General features: G+C 52.2%; 1 protein-coding gene across 2 annotated transcripts; it reads left to right on the top strand.

The window, feature by feature from the left end:
- Window positions 1–27,088, top strand: CPA5 (carboxypeptidase A5). Of its 2 annotated transcripts, XM_040471960.1 has the most exons (13): window positions 1–1,201; window positions 1,695–1,906; window positions 3,768–3,849; window positions 4,863–4,997; window positions 13,740–13,838; window positions 14,987–15,088; window positions 16,274–16,375; window positions 16,720–16,830; window positions 17,267–17,357; window positions 20,862–21,061; window positions 21,355–21,439; window positions 21,955–22,169; window positions 26,796–27,088. In XM_040471960.1, exons 2-12 carry the CDS (start codon window positions 1,791–1,793, stop codon window positions 22,140–22,142), a joined length of 1,311 nt encoding a protein of 436 aa, XP_040327894.1. In that variant the 5' UTR covers window positions 1–1,201; window positions 1,695–1,790; the 3' UTR covers window positions 22,143–22,169; window positions 26,796–27,088. The 2 variants fall into 2 exon arrangements, with proteins under 2 accessions (XP_040327894.1, XP_040327893.1); XM_040471959.1 differs by lacking the exon at window positions 26,796–27,088 and having other exon boundaries at window positions 2–1,201; window positions 21,955–22,280.
- Window positions 27,089–27,537: the final 449 nt, after the last annotated feature.

The following is a 27,537-nucleotide window of genomic DNA, read 5'->3' as shown; positions in this document are numbered from 1 at the left end:
GCCACATCTCGAGTGGCTAGTGGCTATCCTATTGGATGGCACAGACACGGAACATTTCCATTATCACAGAAAGTTCTACTGGAAATTCTCAAGAATTCTGAAGTGCTCTTCTCTCTTCCTCTCTTTCTTTTGCTCTTGCTCTCTCTCTCTCCCTCTCTCTCTCTCTCTCTCTCTCTCTCATCCCACCCCTAAACCAAATACAGGGATAGTTGTCTTATTATTAGTGACTTAAGTGATGCTTTTGAGCGAGAAGATGCTGGGTACTTTTGGTGCCTAGCACCATCCCACTTTTTTCTTTTAAATTCCTGAGCTGTTGTTTACTAGGACGTTCTTTTATTCCTGTTTCTACTAAAGCTGAATGTTACTTGGGTGGAAAGCCTAATTGCTTTCTTTCTAGGTCCTTAAACCCTTTGTTAATGTTTCTGTCTGAGAGTTCCCAAAGCCAGGGTTCTAGGAGAGTTTGGCATGTCTGAACAACTGAACAACTGAATAATGGAGTAGGTCCGGCGGGGTGTGGGAGCAGGGCATTCTGTCAATAAAAGAGCTCCCCTCTCTGCACACATGGCCAGTTAATTGGCCATTCTGGGAAAGTATGGATGGGGAGGGGGGCTTCTGAGAATCGCCGGTGACAGTTAAGTGGCCTTTTGTTGACGTCCTCTGCTGAACAACTTTGTTGGATTTAGTCTCTGCCTCCCCCCCCCCCCCCCCCGCCTCCTGTGGATTTTCTGTTAGATTCATCATTTACCATTCACGCATCATCTTTCACTCTCTCCTTCCAATATGACTGCTTTGTGTGCTGGCCTCCGCTTTATTCCTGCTATTCCCAGCCCATAAAGGGGGCTGTGTGGGCCTTCAGCAGGACTGAGAAATTGACTCTGCTGTCTGTTGAGAACTATAATGATTGCAGTGACCTTCATGTCTGGCAGAAAATCCACTACCTGTGCCGGCATAATGGCGGCCAGCTGAACATAGAGAAAAGGGAGTCTTCACCGAATTCCTTCTCGTGCTATATGTATTTCCTTTGTTCCCCTCTCTATTCCCTTCTGTTCCCCTTCTCCCCACTGCAACTGGAGTGCTGACCTAAGATGCAGCTGTGACTAAGAGTTAATGCTTGGAAATAATAATACATTCTATTTTGCAGGCTTTGCCAAGCCAGTTCACCCACGTTGTCTCATCTAATATTCCCCCCAACCCCTGTGAGGTAGGGAGGGGAGGTATTATTAACCGCATTTACTGATGAGTAAACTGAGACTTAGAGAGATTAGGGCAGTTGCCCGAGGTCTTTGAGACAGGAAGTGAGCCCATGGTCCCTGTCCCTAAACCCGGCGATCTTTCAATGGCGTCCACACCCTTATGCGGAAGGAGGACGTGGCCCAGGGGAAGCGTGAGCGGATGGGGAGGGAGAAGGAGAACAAAAGAAAAGAATTAAATGAGGAGGGAGGAACGGAGTGGTTTCCTGGGGCCTTCCAGCTACTCTTCTCTTTCTCCGGAGAAGGAGGACTTGATGTTCACCAGAGGCTGGCCCAGCAAACCTCCAGGGAGGAAGGAAAGCCAAGAGCCTCGTCTTCCTCTTTCCTCTTGCCAGGAGAGGATTTGCCTAGCCGTGGGGAGGGGTGGCCCTAGCTCTGTCAAGGCCCTGCGTGTGGAAGCCACATGCTGGGTCTCCCCCAGAGAGAACCTAACGCCCTTCTCAGGCCGGGCCTGCTGGCCTTTAGGTGCTGTCCTGTCCTGAGGCTTCAGCCATGCCTGCGCACGAAGAAAGGGCTTGAAGCTCGCCTGAAGGAAGAAGCATGCAGGGGACCCCTGGAGGAGGCGTGGGCCCTGGGCTGTCCCCTGTGGACCGGTGGACGCTCCTGGTCTTCAGCTTTATTCTGGCAGCAGCTTTGGGCCAAATGAATTTCACAGGGTGAGTGGCTGCTCCATAGTGGGAGGAAGGGCTACTGAGAGCTTGGGGACCAGGTGTGCCAGCAGGGAGGAGGCTGTCTTCCTGGGACCTGGTCAAAGTAGAGGGAGTTGGGACTTCACTTCCCATTCAGGTTCATAATCTCCCACTCTCACAATCAAGGGTGGGACAAGCAGCTGTCTTACTGTCCTTCCCCACATGAGTTCTTTCTTCTTCTTCTTCTTCTTCTTCTTCTTCTTCTTCTTCTTCTTCTTCAAGTTTATTTATTTATTTTGAGAGAGAGAGCACGAGTGGGGCAGGGGCAGAGAGAGGAAAGGAGAGAGGGAGAATCCCAAGCAGGCTCTGCACTGAGAGCCTGATGCGGGGCTCGAACTCATGAACCAGGAGATCATGACCTGAGCAGAAGTCAGACCCAGGCGCCACCTCTCCCCCCCACAGCATGAGTTCTTAATCTGCAGCCCATGGGGAAGTTTCCAGGGCTCCAAGATTCCCCTGATTCTTGCTTATATGTAAAATTGTTTATCTATTTTTTTTCCTGGGGGGATGGTTTCCTCTGATTTTGAAAAACTTTTTTGAATGTTTATTTATTTATTTTTATTAAAAATTTTTTTTAAAGTTTATTTATTTTTGACACAGAGAGAGCGCGCGAGCATGAGCTAGGGAGGGGCAGAGAGAGAGGGAGACACAGAATCTGAAGCAGGCTCCAGGCTCCGAGCTGTCAGCACAGAGCCTGACGCGGGGCTCGAACCCACAAACTGCGAGATCATGACCTGAGCTGAAGTCGGATGCTTAACCGACTGAGCCATCCAGGCGCCCTGAATGTTTACTTATTTTTGAGAGAAAGAGAGAAGCAGAGCGTGAGTGGGGCAGGGGCAGAGAGAGAAGGAGACACAGAATCCGAAGCAGGCCCCAGGATCCCAGCTGTCAGCTGTCAGCACAGAGCCCGACATGGGGCTCGAACTCATGAGCTGTAAGATCATGATCTGAGCTGAAGTCAGATGCCCGACCGACTGAGCCACCCAAGTGCCCCTGGTTTTCTCTGATTCTTAAAGACGTTAGTAACCCCCAGAAGACTCTGTATCCGTACCATATGGATATAGTATCGTCCTCCTTTGAATACGAATAAGCATTAGGATTTTACCCCAGGCCCTCTAAGGACATGTTTCTCAGCTTCCCAGACGTCACCTAATGGAATGACCCCAAAGTATCCCCATAGTGGTGATTAGAGGGGGTTGGGGGGGGGCGGGGTTCATCCTCCCTGATATCCAAGCCAGTCAGGGAGGGAGTCAGCGGCATCCCAGGTGGCGAACACCGGAGGTCACGCGCACAGCCTCTCGCGGCCTCTCCACCGGGATGGGAAGGGCTCAGCTTCCTCTCCTATGTTAGCGTGAGGTTCATCTCCCCTTCCATGTCCTCAAGCTCTTGAGAGAAGGCTGGAAGGGGCACAGGGTTTGGACAGACCATGGCCTTTGGCCCTTGCACGAAGAGCACTCGGGGCCACTGTTGGTCTCCCCTGCCCTCTGTATCTATTCTTTTCTCCCCTTCATTCCTTTGGTTTCCCAGGCCTCCTCCATTCTCCCATATTCCTGTCCCATACTTCCTCCCCTGTCTTGCTGCTGGGTTCATCACTAGTTGTGACGGGCTTTATTTAGTGGCTCGGGTGGTCTGTCCTTGGCCTGGAGCGACCGCTGTCTCACGCTGAAGGACTCGCGTGCTTCCCAGAGTGGCACGTCCTTCTGCTCAGTCTCCCTCAGCCTCCCAGCCTCCCTGCCGGGTCCCCTCAGCCTGGTCCTCAGGGTCCCCTAGCCCAGCCTTCCAGGGAACCGGCTCAGCATCTCCCTCCACCCTCCCTGTGTCTTTCCAGAGACCAGGTTCTTCGAGTCCTGGCTAAAAATGAGAAGCAGCTTTCACTTCTCAGGGATCTGGAGGGCCTGAAGCCCCAGAAGGTGAGGACTCCTCAGGGCTGGGGAGCATGTTCTCCACTTTCTTACAGTGGCCTGCATCTTCAGCCCCCTGTCCTGCTCCCCGAGCCCCAAACCTGCCCCTATCATATCTGCCAAAGATCACAACACCGTGGAAAATCACATGTGGGATCTTCTTCGGGAAAGGTTGGGAACACCCGCCCGGAAAGTTGGGTGGCCTTTCTTGGCCTTCTCCTCTGTCCTAGATGGGGAGCTGCTGAGCAGACCCTGTCAGGGGCCACCTCACAAATGACTGGAGTGTCCGGAAGCCACCCGGGGAGTACATATGCCTCTGGGTGGGATGCCATGTAGTATGCAGACTGGACACGTCGGTTTCCCCCACTGAAACGGCTCAGCTTGGCGAACCTGTGTTTTATTTGGGTTCGTCCCTGTCAGCCTGAGCATTTGTTTCCGAGAACGTTTGTCCTCTGCAAGTATTCCACAATGGAAAACATTTTCTTCAACAGTTACAATAGAAGGGTTTTGTTTCAGGGCTGCTGAAGCAACCAGGTATCCTGTCCCTATTCGTTTGAGTGCCCCTATCTACTAGGACTCGTAACACTATAACAATTCTCTCCCTTTTACAAGTTGGTGAGTAGACGTAGCATTTGGAGGTCATGGGAATGCAGGTCGGTTTCCTCCCCCCTCCCCAGGGCTTGAGGGCAGTGATGCCTCCCCCTTCTGACCAAGGTTCTTGTCCATGTGAATGCCCCGTATGATGAGCTGTCTCACTTTTAGCAACTGTTTAGGGTTCTTGGGGTCCAGGCGAAGTTGGAGTGAGGCAGGGAGCGAGGGTGCTCGGAATCGGAGGAAGAAACGCAGCTCGGGGGTTTTGTTTGCCCCCATCTCTGTGCTCGGCCTGAGGGTTTTCATTTTGGAACTGGGGCCTTTTTAACTGTCTAAGAGAAGAAGACCGTCTGCCTGTCTAAGGTGCCCACAGGATCATGTATGAGGACACGCGATTAAACACATCCATTTTCCTTTTCTTTGTGGCCAAGGTGGATTTCTGGCGTGGCCCAGCCAGGCCCAGCCTCCCGGTGGATATGAGAGTTCCTTTCTCTGAACTGAAAGACGTCAAAGCTTACCTGGGCTCTCACGGCCTTGCTTACAGCGTCATGATAAAGGACATCCAGGTGAGGTCCTGCCCCAGCACCACGGCTAGGGTTTCACCTTCCACGTGCCTTTCTGGTTTGAGCCCAGCCCAGAGGAAAGCAACCCAGGGCTCACGGTGGACAGGTTTCTAGAGTTCCGTCCGCATTCTTGTGGACCTGCTGTAGAAGGAACGACACCTCACACTTCTCAGAGAATATTTAAAATCTAGGACAGAGCCCACGGTCGGGGGCGGGGGGACGTCCTCCTCGTGTGGTAGTAGCAGTCACTTGTGGACGAGTCCTCTTGTGGGGGGATTTGCAGCTCACAGCAGAGGAGGAGACCAGGGAGGAGGGAGACAGGAGCGAGTAGCTCGGGTCTTTCCTGGGCACCCGGGGGAGGCAGCTCTGGAAGAGTCCCTTTGCTTTTCTGACCGTCCCTGCCGTCCTGGCTGTCCCACGACACTTGTACCACCAGGCTCTCGGTACTAGGAGGTACCAGGCTCCTCTCCCAGGCAGGATTCTCCCAGGGGAATAGCTTTGGGAGGGCTGCACACCCACCCTTGGGTAGGACAGAGAGAGCCTTCATCCCGGCCCTGCCAGTGTCCCCACCCGCCCTGGTCGGCGCAGCTTACGGTGTCTTTTCTGAACACCGTGACATTTTATTTCTGTTGTTCTGTCTTCAAGGGTATCCCAAGGAGCCCCCTTCCTAAAGCGCTTCTTGTGGGCACCGCGTGCTGGTTAGGCGCCTCTGGCCGCACCCCTCCACAGATGCTGTGGTGCACCTGCAGGGTCACATCCCCAGACATTCCTCCCCAGCCACGGCGCGCTGCAGCTACTCTCTGAGGGCGCTGAGTGTGGGAACCCAGTCTCCCGGAGCGCACACACATGACATCACATACCAAGGGATAAACGCATCAGGGGCATTCCTTTCCCGCGAACGCACCGGGCTGGGCCACTTAGATCCATGCACAGACCTTTGTCCCTCATCGGGCACATGTGTTTGCTGCTCAGTGCGTAGGGGTGGCCTCTTTCTCTAATTAATCCCCACAAACCCAAATGGGGAAACTCCCCGCAGACAAGACAGGGTACCACATCGAAAGAAATAGCACTCAATTCTCATTTTTTGCCCACGCGGGCATCTTCAGGTTCGCATTTCCTCGCTTCTGCCCCGCCCTGAAAGCCCGCAGCATTTAGCCAGCAGATGCGAAGAGGTCTCTCAAAATGTTCTGTTGATTTCTGCACATCAGGAGTGGCCCCAGAGGCACCTCTGAGCCTGCCCCCTGGCTCCTCTGGAGCTGTCCTCTTCACGTTCCTCAACCCGTCCTCCCCCGTCGTCCCCAGGCTGGAATCCCTTCCGGGGGCGCTCTTTACTCCCTGTCAGTAGTAGATGCCCTGGACTGTCTGCCCTAACCCAGCCGGGCAGGATTTTCCCCAACACCTCTCTCTGTCTGCAGTGCATCAAGCTCCGATTGTCATACTTAAGATCCCATTTTGGCTTGGAGGGAGCTGGGGGGGGGGGGTAGGGGAGGCTGCCGTGTTGAGTTGATTTGTGGTGACGAGGGGGAGGGTGTCCAGGAGGAGAGAAGCTCAGAGGCGCTAACAGGAGGGGAAGGCTTTGCACCACTCAGGTTTTTGGCCTCTAGCCTTACGTTTCGGTTATTGACGCACGGGCCTAATCTCTTCTGAATCTTCCGGATCTCTCCGCCGCAGCATTTGGCGTAGCCTCTCTTGCACGGCGGGCCCTCAACGGTCTCCACAATGACTCTGTTGGCAGGTTCGGAAAGAGTGTGCCCAGACAGAGGCCTTGCTATTAAGTTGGTCTTTGTCTCCAGGGCCCCCTCTCCTGAGCCCCTCAAGGTCCAGGCTCGGGCCTCTTATCTATCTTTATGCCCTAGCGCCTCCCATGGCACCTGCCACTCGGTTGGGGCTTAATAAATGTTGGTTGAATTCACGGATGCGAGGAAAGGAAAGAAGTGAGGGTGTGTTTGCTCCGCAGCACTAGGCTGGGAGGGAGCGTGAAAAACCTTGGTGCCGGCTTCCGGCTTTCGCTTTGGCCAGGGGTGCTGGAGATTTTTGAGGAAGGGAAGTGTCCCCTGCTCCCCGCCCCCGCCCCCCCCCCCCCAAGCTGTGATCAGACGCGTGCTTGAGATGGAAGAGCTGGGTTCGTTTGTTCCATCTACTGATATGGAGATACCTACTGTGTGCAAGGTGCAGGAAACACAAAGACAGGAACTCCGGTTCCGGTTCCGTATCCAGGGGAGCCAGGTCGTGGGGGTGGGGAGTGGAGGGGAGTAAAGCAGTGATTACAATGGAGTGGATGAGCTTGCTGATGGTGCTGATGGCGTGCAGCAGGTTGCTATGGGAGCCGAGGACAAGAGGCTCTGCACGTAGGGAGGCTCTGAGAAGGCGGTAATTACGGTGCTGTGCGGCTGAAGAGCAGGCGAGGGGGGGACCGGGAGGGGAAGGGCCCCCCCCCGCCCTGTTGGCAGTGAGGCCCGACAAGATCACAAGGGGCATCCTCTGTTGGGTGAAGAGGTCGAGATTTATCCCGAAAAATCATGGGGGAGCCATGGGAGGGCTCTGACGGGATCAGATTTGCATTTAAGAAAAAAAATCCCTCTGACAGTACAATGTTGAGCTGGGGACAGGAGCAGGGAGAGACTGACAGGCAGGAGGGTGCTGAGGAAATTGCAGTGGGCCAGGCAAGAAATTATCTGATTCCGAGTGAGCTCTATTTGCATTTAATTTTTCTTCACCTCCCCCTTTTTTCTCAGCCCTTTGGTTTTGGTGTTGTTGTTGTTGTTGTTTTTTTTTTTTTCTCTAGGATGAGTCACCATGGAAAAGCTTCACTTGAGCAATCAGCTCTGTGGATTTTAATGGCTTTTTTCTGATTACAAAATTAATAAATATTCATGTTAGATAATTTGGAAAATAGGGGAAAGCACAACGGAGAACACAAAAATCACCCGGGCTCTGAGCATCTAGAGCAAAATGCAATTTAGTGTAAATATTGCTTGGCCAATTTCCCCCTCTCTACTGGATCATTCTCATTAGCATACAAATGTAGCGTTATTTCTCTTACCCCCCAAAATCCTCTCTCGATCCCGTCCCCCCGTCTCCAGCTATCACCCCATTTCTCAGCTTCCCCTTACAGCACAACTCTTGGAAATACGGGCCATACTTGCCACCTCCATCCTTCTCCGTGGGTGGACTGTCCACCCCTCACTTCACCAAAACTGCCCTTGACATTCATCACCCACAGCTCCTACGTCCAACTCAGTGGCCAACTTTGAATGCCCGTTGTTCTTCCACCTTATTTAGCACAGCTGGTTGCTCTCTCGTCTTTGAAACATGTCCTGTCTTGGCTTCCGGGACACTGTCCTCTCCTGGATGTTGTCCTGTCTAACTGGCTCTCCTTTGCATGTCATTTTCCTATTTCCCAGTTCTGTCCTTTGACTTCCCCTGGATCCTCTCATTCAAGATCATGGCGTTGGATACCTTCAGCCTCCTGAATATTCCCATACTTGCATCTCCAGCCAGACTCCTACGCTCACCCTGAACTCCAGACTCAGGTCTCCAACCGCCTCTTCCTCATTTCCACCTGCCTGCCTAACGGGTGTCTCAAATGTCACCGTTCCCAACCGAGCACCCCCCCTCAACTTGCTCCTCCACAGCCCTTCTCCATCTCAGGAAATGACAACGCCATCCTTCCGGTCACTCAGACAAGAAGCCTGGAGTTGTCCTCAACTCCTTTCTCGCATCCCACATTCACCAAATCCCGTCAGTTCTCCCTTTAAATTGTATTGTACCAGGGCACCTGGCTGGCTCAGTCGGTTGAGCGTCCAGCTTCATCTCAGGTCATGACCTCACGGTTCGTGAGTTCGCGTCCTGCTGTCAGCACAGAGCCTGCTTCGGGTCCTCTGTCCCCCTCTCTCTGCCCCTCCCCTGCCCCATCCCCTCTTTCTCAAAAATAAACATTAAAAAAGTAAATAAATTAAATGTATCTTACCATTCTATGCTACCACCTTGGGCCAGCACGCCATCAGCCCCACACCTGGATTGTTCTACGAGTTTTGTAACTGCTATCCCTAATTCCATCCTTGCCTCCCTGTTGCCTAGTCTCAAAACAGCATTCAGAGGGGTCCTTTAAAATTATTATTATTATATATTATATCCCACTATGTCACTTCTCTGCTTAAAGCCCTCAATGACTTCTTAACTGAGAGTAAAAGCCCAAGTCCTTAAAATGGCCCTGAAGTACAACACCCTCGTCACTGACTGCTCTCCCCTGGCTCGCTCTGCTCCAGAGACCTGGACCTCTTTACTGTTCCTTGAACTTGCCTGACCCATTCCTGCCCAAGGGCCCTTGATGAGATTCACGTCTCGGGGCCTTTGCACTTACTGGTCCTTGTGAGTAGAATGCTGTTTCTGCAGATACCTGCATGACTTATTCCCTTGCTGCTTTCAAAACCTTGTTCACACGTGAGTCACCCCCCAAATTACTATCGCCCTGCCACCCTCCTCTTGCTCCTCCTCATGGCTACGTGCTAGGCGACACTCCAAGCATTTTACATGTATTAACCCCTCTAAGCCTCACGGGAACCCCTTAAAGAATGTGCTCAAGGGTGTGATAACGTGACCCCCATGTTTGAAGGCCCAGAGAGAGATGAATACTTTGGTAAACTGAGGCCCAGAGAGATTAGTGTCCCGTTAGTGATGGCGTCGAGATTTAACCAGAGGCAGCCTGGCCCCGGGCCCTGAACTCTTTGCTCCTGAGCCATCTGCTTCCTCCACAGTTGTCACTGTTGTTTGTGTGGGTGGTTTTAACTCTGCCTTTGGGGCAGTGAAGCCACCCGTTCAGCCTTGACCTCTGAGGGGGTCCACGCTAAGAACCCCCGGGTCCGTAGCCACCCACCACGTAGTCACAGACTGCATTTGCTACCAGCCACGCAGCTGCTACTGCAAATGTTGGGCCTGTTAGAGAAGGCCAGGGACACATGAGGAGAGGTGACTGCTGCTGTCACGGAGCGGGGGTGGGGGCGTGGGGGGTGGGGAGATGCTCCCTGTTCACCGTCCCCCGGAGCCGCGTCCATTTTACGTCTGCGCAGCTGGAGTTCAGCGGCCGAGTGCTGGTTCCCTTCAGGCGTCAGCTTCGCCCTTCCTGGGCCTCCCGTGGCCTCCCGCCCTCCTCCATCCTGGAGGTGCTGTCCTTTGCTTAATGTTCCCGTCCTTCCTCACCCCTGTCATAAATTAATTCACACCAAGGTATTACTTTCCTTGTCAGGTTATGGCTTCCAGGGAGGCAAATGGCTTGCTTCTGAGCCGTTGCTTTTTTTTCTCTGAGAAGCCTGACAGGGCTGTAATTAGGCTTCCCTGAGCCTGTGGCAAGACTGCGTTCTCAGTTCTCCCCTCTCCCCTCTCGGCCTTGTGAAGGGAGCCAACATCTGTGTATTTTTCAGGCCAGGGTAGATTAGCGTTCTTGGCATTGGGGCCCAGCTGTGAGGGCTGAGCATTCCCAATTTGTGAGCGGGTGTCACATCCATTCACAGGGCTGTGAGGGTGTTTGGAAAGTTATTTGCGGTTTGGTGCCCATTTCCCATTTGCCCCCAAGCCGTTCTGTAGAACAAAGAATGGCCTCCTGGGAGCTGTTTGCTGCTGTGGGTGTCCCTGGGCTGTGGGAAGAGCTTCCCAATTTCTCCTCCCTGTCCTCCACCTTTTCCCACCGCCTCGGGTCCTCCGCCAGTCCCTAGGAAGTTCATCTCGGTGGGACTGGAGGGGGACTTCTGGGTGCACCAGCCCCGGGCTGCCGGCTCCCCGCGGCTGCTCACCACAGCTGGTAGTGCCCGGCCCAAAGTGATGGGCACACACTGGTCACGGTGGCCTGCTGAGATTTCCGTTGGTTTCCTGGGAGAAGACAAGTCCCTTTTGTTAGAGTGTCCCGGGGTGGTGCCTGTGCCAGCAAGGGTCAAGGCTCCTCCAGGCTTCCTTACTTGCCCAGCAATCCCAGCTTTGCCCAAGTGGGAATGTATCCAGCTTAGCTAATTCAGCCAGAAAACATTGCAATCACAATTGCCTAACGTGTGGTCGGTGCTCAAAAAGAAAAGAAAATGAGGCCCAAGCAACGATTTCCAGTCCCATTTTTAAATCTGTGAACTTGAGGGTTGTGAGCAAGCTGACTGGGGCAGCAGGGTGAGTGGGCACTGGACAACGGCCTCGTCTGCGGGGATGGTGGTGATGCCTCTTTTCCAGCCCTGGGACTGAAGAGTCCATGGCTGCTACTTTATTTTAGCCATTGGGCCTTTTTGTTTTTGTTTTAGTATTATTTATTCATTAGAAGATTTTACTTATTGAAGCAGTAGAAGCATGCCGCCAAAATATAAAAATAGGGAACATTTAAAAATTGCTTGAAATCATAATCTTTCTATCCTAACAAGCATTGTTTTCATAGTGGTATTTTCTGACATTTTACTGTCTTATTTTTCTATGCTCAGGGTATTGCTTTTTTGTTATTTTTTTCAAATAGTTTTTTTTTTTTTTAATTTTTTTTTCAACGTTTATTTATTTTTTTGGGACAGAGAGAGACAGAGCATGAACGGGGGAGGGGCAGAGAGAGAGGGAGACACAGAATCGGAAACAGGCTCCAGGCTCTGAGCCATCAGCCCAGAGCCCGACGCGGGGCTCGAACTCACGGACCGCGAGATCGTGACCTGGCTGAAGTCGGACGCTTAACCGACTGCGCCACCCAGGCGCCCCTCAAATAGTTTTTTAAAATGTTTTACTTTTATTTGTTTTGAGAGAAAGAGAAAGAAAGCAAGTACAAGTTGTGGAGAAGCAGAGAGAGAGAGAGAGAGAGAGAGAGAGAGAGGGAGAGAGAGAGAATCCCAAGCAGGCTCTGTGCTGTGAGCGCGCAGCCCGACGTGGGGCTCGATCCCATGAACCATGAGATCATGATCTGAGCCAAATTCAAGAGTTGGACTCTCAACTGACTAAGCCACCCAGGCACCACATTTTTTTGTTATTTCAGAACACCTTTCAATTGCAAGAAGAGTATGATGGATTTTTCACCTGTTGTTAACATTTGACACATTTTCTTGCCCTCTCTGTACACACACACACATATACATACCTACACACACACACAGATAAACATACAGTTGACCCTTGAACAACCTGGGTTTGAACTGTGTGGATATACATGGATTTTTTTTTTTTAATAAATACAGTACAGTACTATAAATGTATTTTCTCTTTCTTATGATTTTATTACTAACATTTTCTTTTCTGTAGCTTGTTTTATTGTAAGAATACAATATATAACACATATAACATACAAAATATGTGTTAATTGTCTGTTTATGCTATTGGTAAGGCTTCTGGCCAACAGCAGGCTATTAGTAGTTAGGTTTTTTGGAAGTCAAAAGTTATGTGTGGATTTTCAACTGTGGGAGAGTTGGTGCCCCTAACCCTCTCATTGTTCAAGGGTCAACAGTATATACCTATAGGTATGTATATCTATCTATGTGTGTGTATATATGTTTGTTATTTAGTATTACATATAATACATACATTTATTATTCTTATTCACCTTTAGTTTTGATAGCTAGCCAGCCTTAAGGAACCCAAGGCTAGGAATAAGATGTCTGGGTTCTTACCTCACCTTTGCCCCTTGTTGGCTTTGCCATTAAGTCCCTTCACCTCTCCAATCTGTTTTATCTCTGAAACATGAATAGTGAATTCCTGCCCTGTCATTTGGTCATCTGACCAGACCAATGGAGACAATGAGGATAAGGATGCCTGGTAAACTGAAAGGCTCTGCCTGAAGCAAGACATCATCAAGACTCCCTTGTGTGACTTTGGGTTGAGGTCTTCTGCTTTCCCAGCACCCTTTGTGGCAGAGAGGCCGAGGCACTTCCCATGCTGCTGGTCAGTGCAGAGTCCTGGGGTGCCTCTATCCCTGGGTGCCAGTGTAAGGGTATGAGCCTGGGGTGAAGGGCACTTGCCCACCTCACTGAATCCCAAGCTGGGAAAAGTGTCCCAGAATGATGGGGGAGGGCAACCCAATCCAACCGTACGCCCTCTCCATGGTCAGTGGGAAGTCCTGCGTGTGGGCAGAGTACCAACTCCAAATGATACCCAGGACATTGCTTTTGGTTCATCCATACTTGTGTTTAAGAGGCAGTTAAGACAGTAAGTAAAAGATTGTTGGCATATTAGTTCTGTAATTATTTGGATCAGCTTGCTCCATAGCTGGTTTCCCAAATGGCCTGGATATCAATTGTGTAGGCTACCCCCCGGGTGTAGAGTAGAGTGGGTCAGGGCGGCCCTCTGCTCCCCCAGGGGGTCAGCTTGAGCCTTGACTCAGCAGTGTTCATAGAGGGCAAAAACAATGTTGGCAATAGATCACGAGCACTCTTCTAAAATACTTTCCTATCCCTTATTACATTTTATCCTATGAGCTGGGCAGGGCAAGATACTGCTATCCTAATTTCCATGCTGAGGAAACTAAGACCAAGGCTCCACAGCAAGTTGGTGGCAGACTTGGAATGCAGCTCTCCGGACCCCTCGCCCCGTGCTCATTTGGGAAACAGAGGCATGAACACCAGCTGGCCAAGCAGAATCATCCAGCAACCGGCATCTCCTCCCGTTGTGCAGCTCACACTCATGGTGGCTCGTTCTCCTCTGTCGGTGGTGTCTTTGTGCGCGGCCCAGCCGATGCGGGGTTCGGAAGAGGCCTGCCTGGCCCGGTTCTCCCCTTCCCTTCCAGTATGTGCTCTTGTCTCCTAGGTGCTGCTGGATGAGGAGAGAGAAGCCATGGCCAAATCCCGCCGGTTGGAGCGTAGCACCAGCAGCTTTAGTTATGCCTCTTACCACACCCTGGAGGAGGTAGGTCTGCCCAGTTGCGCTCCGGGCTCTCTTGTCCCTTTGGGCCCTCAGGGTCTTCCGACTCAGGCAGAGACTAATGAAAGACTCTGAGGTCCACGGGAGAGTGTGAAATGACTCTTGGGGAGTCTCTGGAGAGCAGAGCAGACACTGGGTGAAGGTCTGTCAGACAGACAGCTTCAAACAGGTCCGGAAGCCAGGATCCATATAGGGATAGAGAGAACTCAACAGTACAGCCCAGGGCAGGTCCGGGACTGAGGAAAGGTCTACTAGGCAGAACACTGAGGTAGGGATGCATCACTGGCCAGAGCAGAGCAGGTAGTGGCATCTCCAAATCCAGCACTGTGGCTGGGGACTCAGGGGTCTTGACTTCTCCACAAGCATTTCTGGTGTCAAGTGGCCCCAGCTGTGGGTCCTGGAGCATCGAAGGGACAGGAAGCCAGGCACATTGGAGAGCCATTTTGTAGAATAGAACAGAGTTGCCTCAGTTGGAGACAATTCTTGCTCCCAGTTACAGCCCGCCTTTCTGGACACCCAGCCCAGAAAGAAACTCAAGGCATAGGTTCCATTTTCATGAAAAAGATGCGATGGGATTGATATTGTCCCCTCTGGTATCACTGTCATTACTCTCCCGTTTCACATGGCCTGGAATAGAAGATCCATTTTTTCCCATATGTTTGGTAATTCAATTATGTACATTGAAAGAGTGAGGGAAGGGGTTAATATGGCCTGTCAGTATTTATTGACATCCGAGATAAATAGTCCTGCCTTCAAACAGCTTAGAATCTCTAAGGGCCGAGAAGACCAAAACAGCTGGGTCGGTGGGGTGTGTCAAACGGACTGAATGGGCCAAGAGAGTGGAAGCAAGAGAAACTTCCACCCTGAGAGCCTTGCAGGTTGACCCTGGGGACTGGGTAGGGTGAGGACACTCCTCTTCCAGAAAGAGGCTCAGCTCTGCACAGGGCCAGTTGCCTTCGACACCAGCTCTGCATCTTTGATGTGTGCAATTCTCCCGCTGGGTCCTTTTAGACCCTCAGGGGAGGGGGCACCCCAGGGGGGGGGGGGGGGGGGGGAAGGAGGATATCCGGGGAGAGCCTGGGCCCCGCCCCTCCCTGCCTCCCTGTCGGTCTGACAAACTTCATTCCTTTCAGATATATAGCTGGATCGACAACTTTGTGGCCGAGCACTCAGATATAGTCTCAAAAATTCGGATTGGCCACAGCTTTGAAAACCGGTCCATTGTTGTCCTGAAGGTAAAAGCGGGCAGTGTTGACCACCAGACTCTACAGTGAGAGCCCCTGGCATAAGACTGAACTCACGTAGGGTCATGGCAGGGTGGGAGTTTTAGGGACAGAGAAGATGTGTATACTCCTGCCCTGAGGTGACCCACAGCTTTGGGGCTGTGGTGTTCAGGGACCTACTCTCGTAGGTATGGACAGGTGATGGTGCAGCGACCTGGCAGGTCCTGGGTCAGGAAGTAGGTGGGAGGGTTGCAAAGGAGATGGAATTGCAGGGTGGTGGTCATCACCCTGGTCTTGGGAGGTGAATGTGGGTGAGTCAGCATTCTCCCTATTCCCTAGGTTGCTTCATCTGTGAAATGGGAAGGGAGATAAATAGAGGCCTCATTTACAAATGATTGAGGTCATCTGGCTCGGGCAGCCCCACAGATAGGCCCGAGTCTGTGGGGAGACCTCCCAGCCCTTCACGGGGGCCACTGGAAACAGTTGGAGCAAACTTGATGGCGGCAATGGCCTTGGTCATGAAGAAGGCAGGATAGGTAGGAGTGTGGAGTCGAGCCAAGCCAAAAACAAGTCTTAGTATGTGCTCTAAAGGGCCCCCTCAAGGCACTTGACGTCCAGCTCTCAGACAAGACGGCGCTCCAGCTCTCGACAGCCCTGGGGGACTCTTCCAGAGGGCCAAGTGTTCTCATCTAACTTGGGACTTGACCTCTTCATTCCCTGCTTTGATTTCCCCCAGGGGCTGTCCGTGTCCCCTCTTTAATGTGGTCTAGGACCTTGCTACTCAGAGTGGGGTCCTGGCACCTGCAGCAGCACCCCCGGGAGCCTGTTAGAAATGCCCAACCACAGACCCCTCCCCAGACCTACTGACTGAGAATCTGCATTTTCGTAAGATGCCGGGGGATTCGTGTACCCTTTAAAGTTTGAGAAACACTAGTCTCAGACACTTTCAAGCCTGGGAAGCTCTGTGCTTCCAGCTGGATCACCTTGCTTCCCCAGTGCACCGCTGTGTCACCGGGGCTCCCACACGTGTGCACTTCATGGACCCATGCACAAGTCCCTGCATATACAGCCCCTGTCTCGGGACACAGGGCCGCCCCAGGCAGTGCCCATACACCTGGGGCCACCTTCTGGGAGCCTAGGGACAGCTCTGTAGCTGTCTCCGTTCAAACCTGTTTGGGACCCGGTGCTTTTACCCAGTTTAGCACTGGAGGACCTCAGCGCCGGGCCATCTGGATTGACACTGGAATCCACTCCCGGGAGTGGATCACCCATGCCACTGGCATCTGGACCGCCAAGAAGGTCAGCACAGATGATGGGGGTGGGGCTGGGGTGGCGGCTACTCGACTATTTTAGGGCGCCCCTGGTTGCAAGATTGTACTTGGCTTGTTTAAACCTCGGGGGCTCTCTATTCTCCTGTCCTTCGGAACAGCTGCCACGCGCTCTGGCCTTTTGCAGCGCAGCGCCCACATCCACCCTCCGCCTTCTAGTTGTTTAACCTCCAAGCCCACAAAGAATGTATCTGATGGCCTGATGCCACCCCTGCCTGCGGCCACTGGCTGTGCAGAAGTCCTGATCTGCCTCAGAGGAGGGCCTGCCCGCGCCTCCCATCCCTCACCCTGAACCCACTCTGCCCTGGCCTGCAGATTGTCACTGAATATGGCAAAGACCGCACGCTGACGAACCTACTGAACGCCATGGACATCTTCATGGAGATCGTCACCAACCCTGATGGGTTTGCGTTTACCCACAGCATGGTGAGGACATTCGGGAGGGAGAGGGTCAGGGGTCAGGGTCAGCTCTGGGGGGCGGGGCGTGCAGGAACGGTCACTGTGGCTTTGGGAAGCTGAGCTGAGGTTCACTGGGGGCTGGCTCCTCAGGGGCTCCTGGTGGAGAGTCTCACGAAGGCAGACAGGTGACTCAGGTACTGCAGCTGCAACTCAACCCCTGTCCTGCTGCCCAGGGAAGGCCACTGTTGGCAGCCTGTCCTCGGGCCTCCCCCCACACCACAGCTTTAACCATAGGTGATCCGCAGTCTTGGCCCAGCCTCGTAGCAGCCCCATCCTGCCCTAGACATTCCTTCCTTTTGCCCCTCTCTGTCCCACCAGACACCCCCACCCCTTCCTAGGACAGGATGTCGGAGGCTTCCATCCCTGGGAAAGGGGTGAATGTCCCCCGCCCTGGGCTTTTCAGAACCGCCTGTGGCGGAAGAACAAGTCCACCAGACCTGGAATCTTCTGCATCGGTGTGGATCTTAACAGGAACTGGAAGTCAGGTTTTGGAGGTATGGCAATCTGCTGGACCTGGGGGCAGGGCTGGAGAAGGACGTCTTGGCACGTCTCTCACACAGTCAGGTTATGTGGACTCATAACCGGAGAGGCAATGTAGTTAGTTAATGTGAGTGAGTCATGGCAGGAACAGGCAAGCACACGCCTAGGATTGGCTGTGCGATATGGGGAGGGGTTGCACATGCGTGGGCAACGTACACATCCGCTCCAGCTTCGTGGGAAACGCGGGAAACGGCTCCTTGCTGCAGGGGTCAAATCCTAAATATGGCAGGGAAAGGTACAAGAGAGTCTTCAGGTTGTCCCTTCAGGAGGGACAAGATAGTCTTGCTGGTTGTTCAAACTCTAGAGTTTATATGCCCCCCAGATCTCTCCAGCCCTTCCTTGTAGGGAGCCCACCAAGAGAAAATGGCCTTCAAACTCATTTCCCGAGAGTCATGACCTGAAATTTGCCCTCTGGGGAGGCCAGAACAGTAGTTTAAATCTAAAATAAGCCAAGTTCTTATCACTGACACTGTCTTGAGCCTGGTTTTTACTTGCGACCCAGTTGCTTCGTAATCCTGGGCTGATGGACTGGTGCGTATCTGCAGGGCCGTATTTCTTCCAGGCAGAGGTGGGCAGCTTCCTCTCAAGTTCTTGGTGTTCTTCCTGATTATCACCCTTACCACACCGGGGACGTAGGGATTAGATGGGGAAACTGAGGTCTCCAGAAAGCCTCGGGACTAGTATGTGGACCCTGGGAATGCAGCGATTTGATGAATGGGATCCTGGGTCTAGCCAAGACAGGTTGCGTGGGCACCCCCTATTCTGGGGGTGTGGTGGGGTCGGAGTTTGGCTCCACAGGAGGCAGTGCCATTGCCGTTGAAAAGCAGATCCGCAGATGGATGGCCAGACCAATGAGACAGAACGTTGTAGATCTGCCCATCACTGAAAATCTAGCTTCTTTCAGTCTGTTTTCATTGAAAAATAAGCATCTAGGGGCGCCTGGGTGGCGCAGTCGGTTAAGCGTCTGACTTCAGCCAGGTCACGATCTCGCGGTCCATGGGTTCGAGCCCCGCGTCAGGCTCTGGGCTGATAGCTCAGAGCCTGGAGCCTATTTCCGATTCTGTGTCTCCCTCTCTCTCTGCCCCTCCCCCATTCATGCTCTGTCTCTCTCTGTCCCAAAAATAAATAAACGTTGAAAAAAAAATTTTAAAGAAAAATAAGCATCTAAAGCATCCAGAGCAAGGCGCTCAGCCCATGGTGTGGGGGCTGCCTGAGGATCTGGCACTGTGTGTGTAACCACTTGTGTAACGGAACACAACCGTGTAAAAATGGGTGTTTTCCCCTTCAAATGACCAGCCCCTTTGCCCCAAGTTGCAATCTGCGAGGGCCCCTCAGAACCGGCTGAAGTGAGTACCCATGGACCCTGAGACAGACTGGCTAGCAGAAAGACAAATTACCTTTTAAAGAAAATAACTTTTGTGTGTTTCACCACAGGGGGCTGGAGGAAATCAGTATATATACAATGTAAAAAAAAAAAAAAAAGTATGGAAAAAAAAAAAAAAGCCCAGAGGGGACAAAAAGCTCCGTAATCCCACCACCCAAAGATTACTGCTTTTAATAATTTACCATGTCCTTCCAGAGATTTCCCCTTGCTACAAATTACATTTTCAGAGAAGGAAAAATAAATAGCTAATGAATCCATTAGCAGGTACTTGTGACACAGGCAGGCTCAGAGGACTTTGACTATGAACGTCAGAGAGAGGCAGGCAGCTAATTCCCATTTGGTCAGGGGAAGATTAGTTTATGCTGCTTAGCTCAAACCAGAACTAATGGCCTGAAGTGTTTCTCCATATTTGGGCAAAGCCACCTGGTCGTTGGCAGGGGAACCGCTTTCCTTGCGTGGGCTGCAAACGCAGACAAAGCTTTCAGCCTCCCCCGCTCTGCTCATCTGTTGCTGTTTGTCATTCATCAAGTGTAGCAGGTGCAGAAGCTCCCGGCAGACACAACAAACAGGGCCACTGTCCAGCCTGTGGGGCCGCTCCTCACCCTTGCTTCCTGCAGGCACATCCCCTTCTCACCAGGGTCCCCGCCCCGGGCGAGGACCCGCAGACCGAGGGGGGTCTCACTCCCCGGTGACAGAATTGCCTCCGGGCCTGCCTGTGGACAGAAATAGTGTGTGTCTGGGTTGGTGACTCAGGCTGGAAGATTTTGTTTATGGTTTTATCATTGCCTTAATTTAATTGCTGCATAATGAGTAATCTGTAGACCATCCCTCCCACTCACGCTGCCCTCCCCTGCGCTCTTGGGGAGGACCGGTTTGCTGCAATCCTAGTGCAGCATCCGAACCAGTCCATGGGCCAGGCCCCCCAGTCCTCGGGCCAGTGCACTGCCCTGAGGGTCTGGGGGCGGGGGGTCCTCTGGCATCCTCGGGAGGCTCCAGAAGTTGGGGTGATCCCTGACCTCTGCATTGGGCTTGTGCGCAATCATTTCAGGAAGGAGGAAGAAGAGGAAGAACAGGGATGGCTCCTTCCAAATAACCCCCAAATCTTGACCAACCCACAGCCCAGCCCCCCATGATGTGGCCCCTGGGGAGGGCAGGCAGACAGAAGAGGAAGAAAAGAAATGGAGAGCAAAGAATCTAGGAGATAGGGGCGAGTGAAATTTGCAAACAGAATAGAAGGTCAGTTCCTCTTTGTCCTCTCCCCCAACTTAGGTCCCCAAGAAGAATTGTCAAAGGCTCTTTACATCTGTGGCTCCCAGACCAGCTTCAGGCAGCTATGGGGATCTAGTCTCTCTCTTTTTTTGGCCCCAAGTTCATGTTGCTCCTGGGGCCACAGCTGTGGCAAAGCTTGAGCAGATGCTAAGTCTGAGCGCTCAACTGACCAAGTTTTCCGCATGGCAGTGGACAGTCGGCACAGAAGGGTCAGCTCATAGGGGTGGCTGCTCATTGAGGAAGCCAGGGTTGGAGACCTAGAGTTTCTTCTGAAGGCAGCTGCCGAAGAAGGCCCACTTTTCTAATGGAACAAGTGAGGACTTAACCAAAGGACAAGCCAGTGAAGCTCTCTACAGGGCAAGAGAGTGGCTGAGTCGTGGTGTGGTTGGCCCTCTAAGACTAGGGTTTGTGATAAATACCCATCCAAATCTCAGTGGCTTAATATAGTAAAAGTTTGCTTTTCATGCACAGGAAGCTCAATGTGGGTAGGTGACTCTCCTTGGCAGCTTTCTCCCAATCGTGAGAGAAGGATCCGGGATGCTTCCTCCATCTAGAGGTTTTTGCTTTCAACCACGTAGACTGAGGAGAGTGTGGAGAAGTCATGCCTGCTCTTATGAGCCTCCAGCTAGAAGTGACACCTCATTACTGCTCACATTCTCATTGGCCGGAAGTGGTCACATGGCCTCAACCAAACTGCAAAGGAGGCTGGGAAATGTGGAGGAGTAGCTGGATATTTTGTGAGCATTAAGTGTCTTTCCCAAGCCTTGGAATTTGAAGCCTCTGGGTGCTTTTATTTTTCTTCCAGGAAATGGTTCTAATAACAACCCCTGCTCTGAGACTTATCGTGGGCCCTCCCCTCAGTCGGAGCCAGAGGTGGCTGCCATCGTGGACTTCATCACATCCCATGGGAACATCAAGGCTCTGATCTCCATTCACAGCTACTCTCAGATGCTCATGTACCCTTACGGCCACTCACCGGAGCCTGTTCCAAACCAGAAGGAGTTGGTGAGCTTGGCTGCTGGGGGCTTGGGGGAGGCATCAGGCAGGCTCCCACAGGGTTAAGGCCCTCACTCTGAAACAAGGGTCTGGACCAGTTGACCCCATGGTAGGAAGGAAAGGAGAGCTTGTTGTGCTCACATGTGGTCAAGTTCAAAGCCGGAGGTGCTGTGCTCCCTTCTCATGAGAGTCATCTACATATCCAACTTCCAGGACTCCTGAGTTCCCATTTCTCAGCAGCTGGTGAGGGTGTGGGAGCACGGGGAGCCCCGGCCTCTCACCCTCTGGATGTAATCTCACAGTACGATCTTGCCAAGGACGCAGCGCAGGCCCTGTATGAGGTCCACGGGATCCAGTACATTTATGGCAGCATCAGCACCACCCTCTGTGAGTGAGCCTTCCCCTGGCTGCTGCTTTCGGAACCACATCCACCGGGGGGGTGGGTGGGTGGGCGGGTGCAGTCTCTGCCAATTGGCAGCACTGGTTGGCCACAGGGCCATAGGTCTGACCGGGCTGAGTCAGAGCTGGTTTCCAATCGGAATAGAGGGGTGAGTGGTGGCACCCAGAAACAGGCAGCTGCTTCTCTGCAGCACTAATTAATGCCCAGCTCCCAATGCCTGGCTCTGTGATGGTCCCTGAGAGAGGAGATCTTAAGGGTGGTGGCCTCGAGGAGCTTTCCCTTTGCCGAGGGTAGAGAATGGGGAGAGAGGGCAGGGGGTGGCCCAGGTTGAGGCCTGGGTCAGGAAGCTTGATGTTGTCCGGGGTGAGTTGGGGTCAAGCTCCCAGGGCCCACTTACCACTCAGGATGCCTCTTAGCAAAACACCCTATTCTTCCTTTGGGGGGGGCATTTCTTTGCTCTTTTTTTTTTTTAAATTTTTTTTCATTGCCCTTTTACATCCAGATGTGGCCAGCGGGATCACTGTCGACTGGGCCTATGACAATGGCATCAAGCTCTCCTTCACCTTCGAGCTCCGGGACACGGGGCGCTATGGCTTCCTGCTGCCGGCCTCCCAGATCATCCCCACGGCCCAGGAGACGTGGCTGGCGCTTCGGACCATCATGGAGCACACCTTGAATCACCCCTACTAGCAACACCACCGAGGGCAGAGCGGGAAGGTTCATTCCCTTCCCCGAGGACTGGGGCTCCTCCTGAAACCCAAGTGATGCCTCCTGTTCCCCACACCCCAACCTTGACCCCTTAGGAGATAAATACAAGTTTGAACAGGCTTGATGGCCTCTGGGGCTGGCCACCAACCCCTTTGGGCTCGCATTGAGGAGGGGAGAGGGGCACTTGAAACGCCTCTTCAGTCCCCAGGTACTCAGGAGGGTTGAGGGGCCAGCCGACCTTACACTTGCTCATCCTGCAAATGTGGGTCCTCCAGGCCCACGGCAGACAACGCACCTGCTGGGGGCTGCTAGTAGGCACATTGTCCCCTTGGTGTTTGCATCCTAAGATGATCCTGGAGGGGACAATGTTTGATCAAAAGCAGTGGCTCTCCGGTGGCGACATTTCCGGCACCTTGAGGGAGAGGTGGGGACAGGCAGGCAGCTTCCTCCTCTTCCTGCTTCATTTCCTATGTTGGTAGGGGTCAGGGGTTCATTTCAGACTCCCCCTCTTTGAAGATCCCATTCACCCTCTAAAGGAGAGTGAACAAGTCACTGGTTTGTGACCTGCGCCTCCTGGGCACCCTCGCAGTCTCCGCTGGTCCTGGACAGAGTCACGGCCAGTCAGGGCCAGCAGGGCGAAGCCCCACACATCCAGGGATAGGAAATCCTCTTTTTCCCCCCTCTTTGCCACAGTCACCATGGTTGTCCTGTGCTGAGCGGTTAGTCCCGGCCCGGCATTTACTAAGTAAGCACTTTATTTAAGGGAGAATATTTTGAGATAGAAGAAACAAGATGCACCCCCTCCCAATCCCGAGGTTTCTTTATTTTTTTTTTTTTAGATTTATTTATGTATTTATATTATTTATTTTGAGAGAGACAGAGACAGCATGAGCAGGGGAAGGGCAGAGAGAGAGAGAGAGAGAGAGAGCATCCCAAGCAGGCTCCACGCTTGGCAACGCAGAGCCCGACACGGGGCTCAAACTTACGAAACCATGAGATCATGACCTGAGCCAAAACCAAGAGTTGGACCCTTAACCCACGGAGCCTCCCAGGCGCCCCTCCTGAGGTTTTTCCTAATACCTTCCGCCTTCCTCCACCCCCCCGGGGAGCAGAGATAGTGGGTCTGTTTGCCCCGCCCTCAGGGCAAGGCAGGTACTCTGAAGAAGCTGGAGGTCAACAGCAACGCTGGGTGGGTCTGTGCGCGTCTGAGGCAGAAAGCGAGACTTTCATTTGCAAGGGCCGGACTTTGGTTTTGTTGCAAAAGAGGAGGATTGTGGGCACCCGGGAGCTGGCCCCTGCAGGACACAGAGCACGGAGTTTTACTCTAAATCGCACACATGGAAGAAAGGAGGGTGAAGTGAGAACAAGTCCCTCTTTCCACCCTAAAAGGAGATAGAGGTTAAATTGGTAGATGGAGGGGATGGGTAGTGATCGGAGCTCTAGGTAAGACCCAGGTCCGAAAGGGCAATGGAGGAGCAGATTAACAATGGCCGAGCCAAGGGGTCTAGGCAGGTTATTAGAGTGTACCCACGAGGCTGGGTACACTCTGAGCTGCGTAGCGCTCTGAGCAAAGAAATGGTGAGGAGGCCTGGGGTGGAAGCAAGAAGGCCGAGCCCGGGGGCCATGCGGCCAGCGGCCATGGTGGCACAGTGGCCATCGACTGGGGATGCCTGTGCCCAGGACCTGCCATGCCATGAGGAGGCCTGAGCAAGTCAGGGTAATGAACACCTGAAGAACCCAGATCCTCTCCAGGGGAAGAGCCCAAAGAAGGGAAGCATCCCGATTTGTGCTGTGGTTTCTCCCAGGAGACAGATTTTTTTTAAAGCTGGAAGTGATTTGAGCGAGGTAGAATTTCCAAGCTAAAGTTTTCTGCTATTGGCGGGAATATGAGGCCATGGGCTAAATTAGTATAAGCTACAGATAAATAAAGCAAGTTATACCTTTATACACCGGAGTGCGTGATTATAACTTTTGTACCCTCTGTGCAAATATTTGAATTTCAGCCTCTTGGGGAGGATATTATCAGTGTTTAAAAAATTTTTTTTCTTAATGTTTTTATTTATTTTTGAGAGAGAGACAGAACATGAGCAGGGGAAGGGCAGAGAGAGAGGGAGACAGAATCTGAAGCAGGCTCCAGGCTCCGAGCTGTCAGCACAGAGCCTGACGTGGGGCTCGAACCCACAGACTGTGAGATCACGACCCGAGCTCAAGTCGGACACTTAACCGACTGAGCCACCCAGGTGCCCTGATATTATCAGTATTAATACGCTTGTATTTCAGATAAGGAAAGTATGATGATTATTTGGACAGGTTTTTTTAATGTTTATTTATTTATTATAAAGAGAGAGAGAATGTGCATGAGTAGGAGAGGGGCAGGCAGAGAGAGAGAGAGAGAGAGAGAGAGAGAGAGAGAGAGAATCCCAAGCAATCTCCATGCTGTCAGCGCAGAACCCAATGCAGGGGTCAACCCCACGAACCGTGAGATAATGACCTGAGTGAAATCAAGAGTTGAATGCTTAACTGACTGAGCCACCCAGGTGCCCCGATTCAGAGAGATTTTAAAGGCCACACAAGATCACATGAATGGGAAGTTGTCAAAGGGGTTTTGAACTCGGCTTTGTCTAACTCCAAAACCACTATGTCTCCATTTGTCCAAGTGTGACCTGTGGCCACATTGGCAGCAGAATCTGTGGGGAGTAATTTAATGTGAAGATATTCGGGTTTCATTCCCAGAGTGAAACAATCTCTGGGGTGTACCTCCCCCCCCCAAATGTGTATTTTTACCATCTGCCCCAGGAGTTCTGAGGTCCCTTAAGCTGAGAACCACCTGCTTTCCTGTCTCCCAGAAGAACACATTTGAGTTTCCCTGGGGGAGTTGGGGCCTTGGGTCTCCCACCTTTTGCCATTATCTGTTAGGGCCGAGGGTGGTTACAACGGCGGGACGCTGGTCATCCTTTGCCAGAGTATTGCCAAGGGGCTGCCTTAGCCTAGCCCTGGTCTGCAGACCACAGGCCTTAGCATCACGTGGGAGCTTGCTGGAAATACAAAGTCTCAGGCCACCCAAGACCTCCTGAATCAGAAAGAACCTCTGGGCCTGGGACCAGGTGATGCCAATGCCATGCTGGAGAGGCATGGCCCTAGAGGCAGGAGGGTCTGGACCCTGATGAGCTTCTCAGTAACAACAGTGAAAATAATAACCGTTTCCAGCACGTACCGTGTGCCATTCATGGTTCCAAGCGCATGACAGGTTTCAACACATTGGCTCCTCACGGCTCCGAGAAGTAAGACTCTCACTGTTTTTCTTTTCAAATCAAGAGGCTCAGGATGAGGATAATAGCCAAAGGGTGCCCAGCGACTGAGAGGCAGGCCTGGGACCTGAGTCTTGCCCAGAGCCCCTCGGGACCAGGGGCCAGGAGCTTGTTCTCACAGCCATGTTGGAAAGACCTCTGCGAGGCCAACAGGCTCACAAGAGTTGGGGCTGAAGCTACTTTACAGATGGCGGTCTTCTTGAAAGGCAACTTTCTCTTTAAAACCCTTCAGTGATTTAACACCCCCCCCCCCCGCCCCCGCCCAAGGTGCCGCGTGGCTGGCCCTGCACACCTCTCCCGCTTTGCCTGAACACCTTGGTCATCAGCCCCATGCCCTCTGACCTCCTCACAGCTCCTTCGGCTCCTTCCCAACTGGAAGCCCTTGCCTGTGCTCCTCCTCCTCTGGAACATTCTCTCCTCTAACTCTCCCTCCAAATGACCCACTCCTTAAAATTTCCCCTTCAGTATAATTTCCTCACTTAGTCCTTCTAGGACCATCCGTGAGAAGTAGGTCTATTCTCTTTGCCGAGGCCTTATGTACTTCCTCGATTACAGTGATAGTAACTGACTTCTTTGTTGCTTTGTCTCTGCCACTAGTTTGACTGCTCTGTAAGGGTAGGGACCACGTTCGGGTTATTCACCCTCAGTTCCCGTCAGGTGCACAGTGGGTACTCGGTATTTGTCAAAAGAGTGCTTCTCGTCCTTGTCCTCGTCCTCGTACGGATTAGAACTAGGTTTAGCATTAGGTGACAGAATGGCCCTAGCAGATCGGGGTTTTATTATTTTTTTTTCACGTAATAAGTTGCCTGAGGTGGGTAGACCAGCCCACCTGACTGAACCTGACTCCTTGGCGCGCTGGGGACCCAGACCTTTCTGGACTGTTCTGTTTTGTCACTCGGCCATCATTTTGACCTCCAGTCTACCTCCATCACGTGACTGAATTCCAGGCAGGATAAGGGGGCAAGGGCAACAAACGTGAGCCAGCGGCTGAGTTGGGCGATCCACGGGCTTCAACTTACACTTTATTGGCTGGGACTGTGTCGGTGGCCATGCTCAGCTGCAAGGGAGGCTGGGAAATCACTTTATAGCTGAGCACATTGCTGCCCCCAGTGAAATTAGAGTTCTGCTGGGAAGGAGAAAGGGGAGAATGGATATTGGAAAGACAGCCAGCAGTCGGCTGCTGCTTCTCAGAAGGGAGAGAAGATCTGAAGGGGGTCTCTGAATCAGTTTCTTTGCTCTAGGTAATCAAGTGACTGACTAAATGATTAAGCCACAGAACTTTCCAGGGCCCTTTCAAAGCTTCTGGCCCAACCCCCTCATCTTACAGTTATGAAGGCTGGGGGTCTCTGGACTCGCGAGGCCCTGCATGAACCTAACATCTGGGAGAAGACTAAAGCGAGGCCTCTTCTTCCTATGACCGAGGGGGTCTCCTCAGCAAGCCCAGGGACGTGACGGTTGGAGGAGTTTATCAAGTGAAAGCTCAATACTTAAACATGTGAGTTTTAGAGATATTACAGAATAATCTCTTTTTCATAAACTCTGAATATTTTTGTTTTTCATTTCTGGGGTATATAATGCCAAACAGGAGTTCAGTTTTTCTACATGCTGCCTGATTGGTTGTTGTTTTTTTTTTTTTTGCCCACCCCCCCCTTCCAACAAACTGCTCCTTTTAGGTTATGTTTTTTCATCCTTCTCACCAGTAAAATTTATGAGCATTTATTTAAAAGAAAAAAACATTGGAAAAACTGAAGAGAGAAAGAGTGATTATACATATGGAAAGCTATAAAGAACCACAGTGAATGTGCTGCGTTTATTGCTTTCTTAAAAAAACAAACCAGGCAGGCAGTTTGGAACCTGAAAGAGTCCTGTGTGAGGGCAGGCGGGTGGCAGAGGTGGAGAGCGATGGCCGAGTGGCCGCGGTCCAGGGAGTTCCAGTGAGGAGCCCTTAGCTCTCCCCACCCCCACTCCCCGCCCTCCGCCATCTCCCCTCTGACCGCCCCCGACCGGCCCAGAGAGAAAATGACTTTACTGAAATCATAAAATTAAATTAAAAAAAAAAAAAAAGCTTT

Source organism: Herpailurus yagouaroundi, unplaced genomic scaffold (genome assembly GCF_014898765.1).
Source record: "Herpailurus yagouaroundi ecotype Mexico unplaced genomic scaffold, PumYag 100, whole genome shotgun sequence".
Classification (NCBI taxonomy): Eukaryota; Metazoa; Chordata; class Mammalia; order Carnivora; family Felidae; genus Herpailurus; species Herpailurus yagouaroundi.
This window is presented reverse-complemented; position numbering and strand designations above follow the sequence as displayed.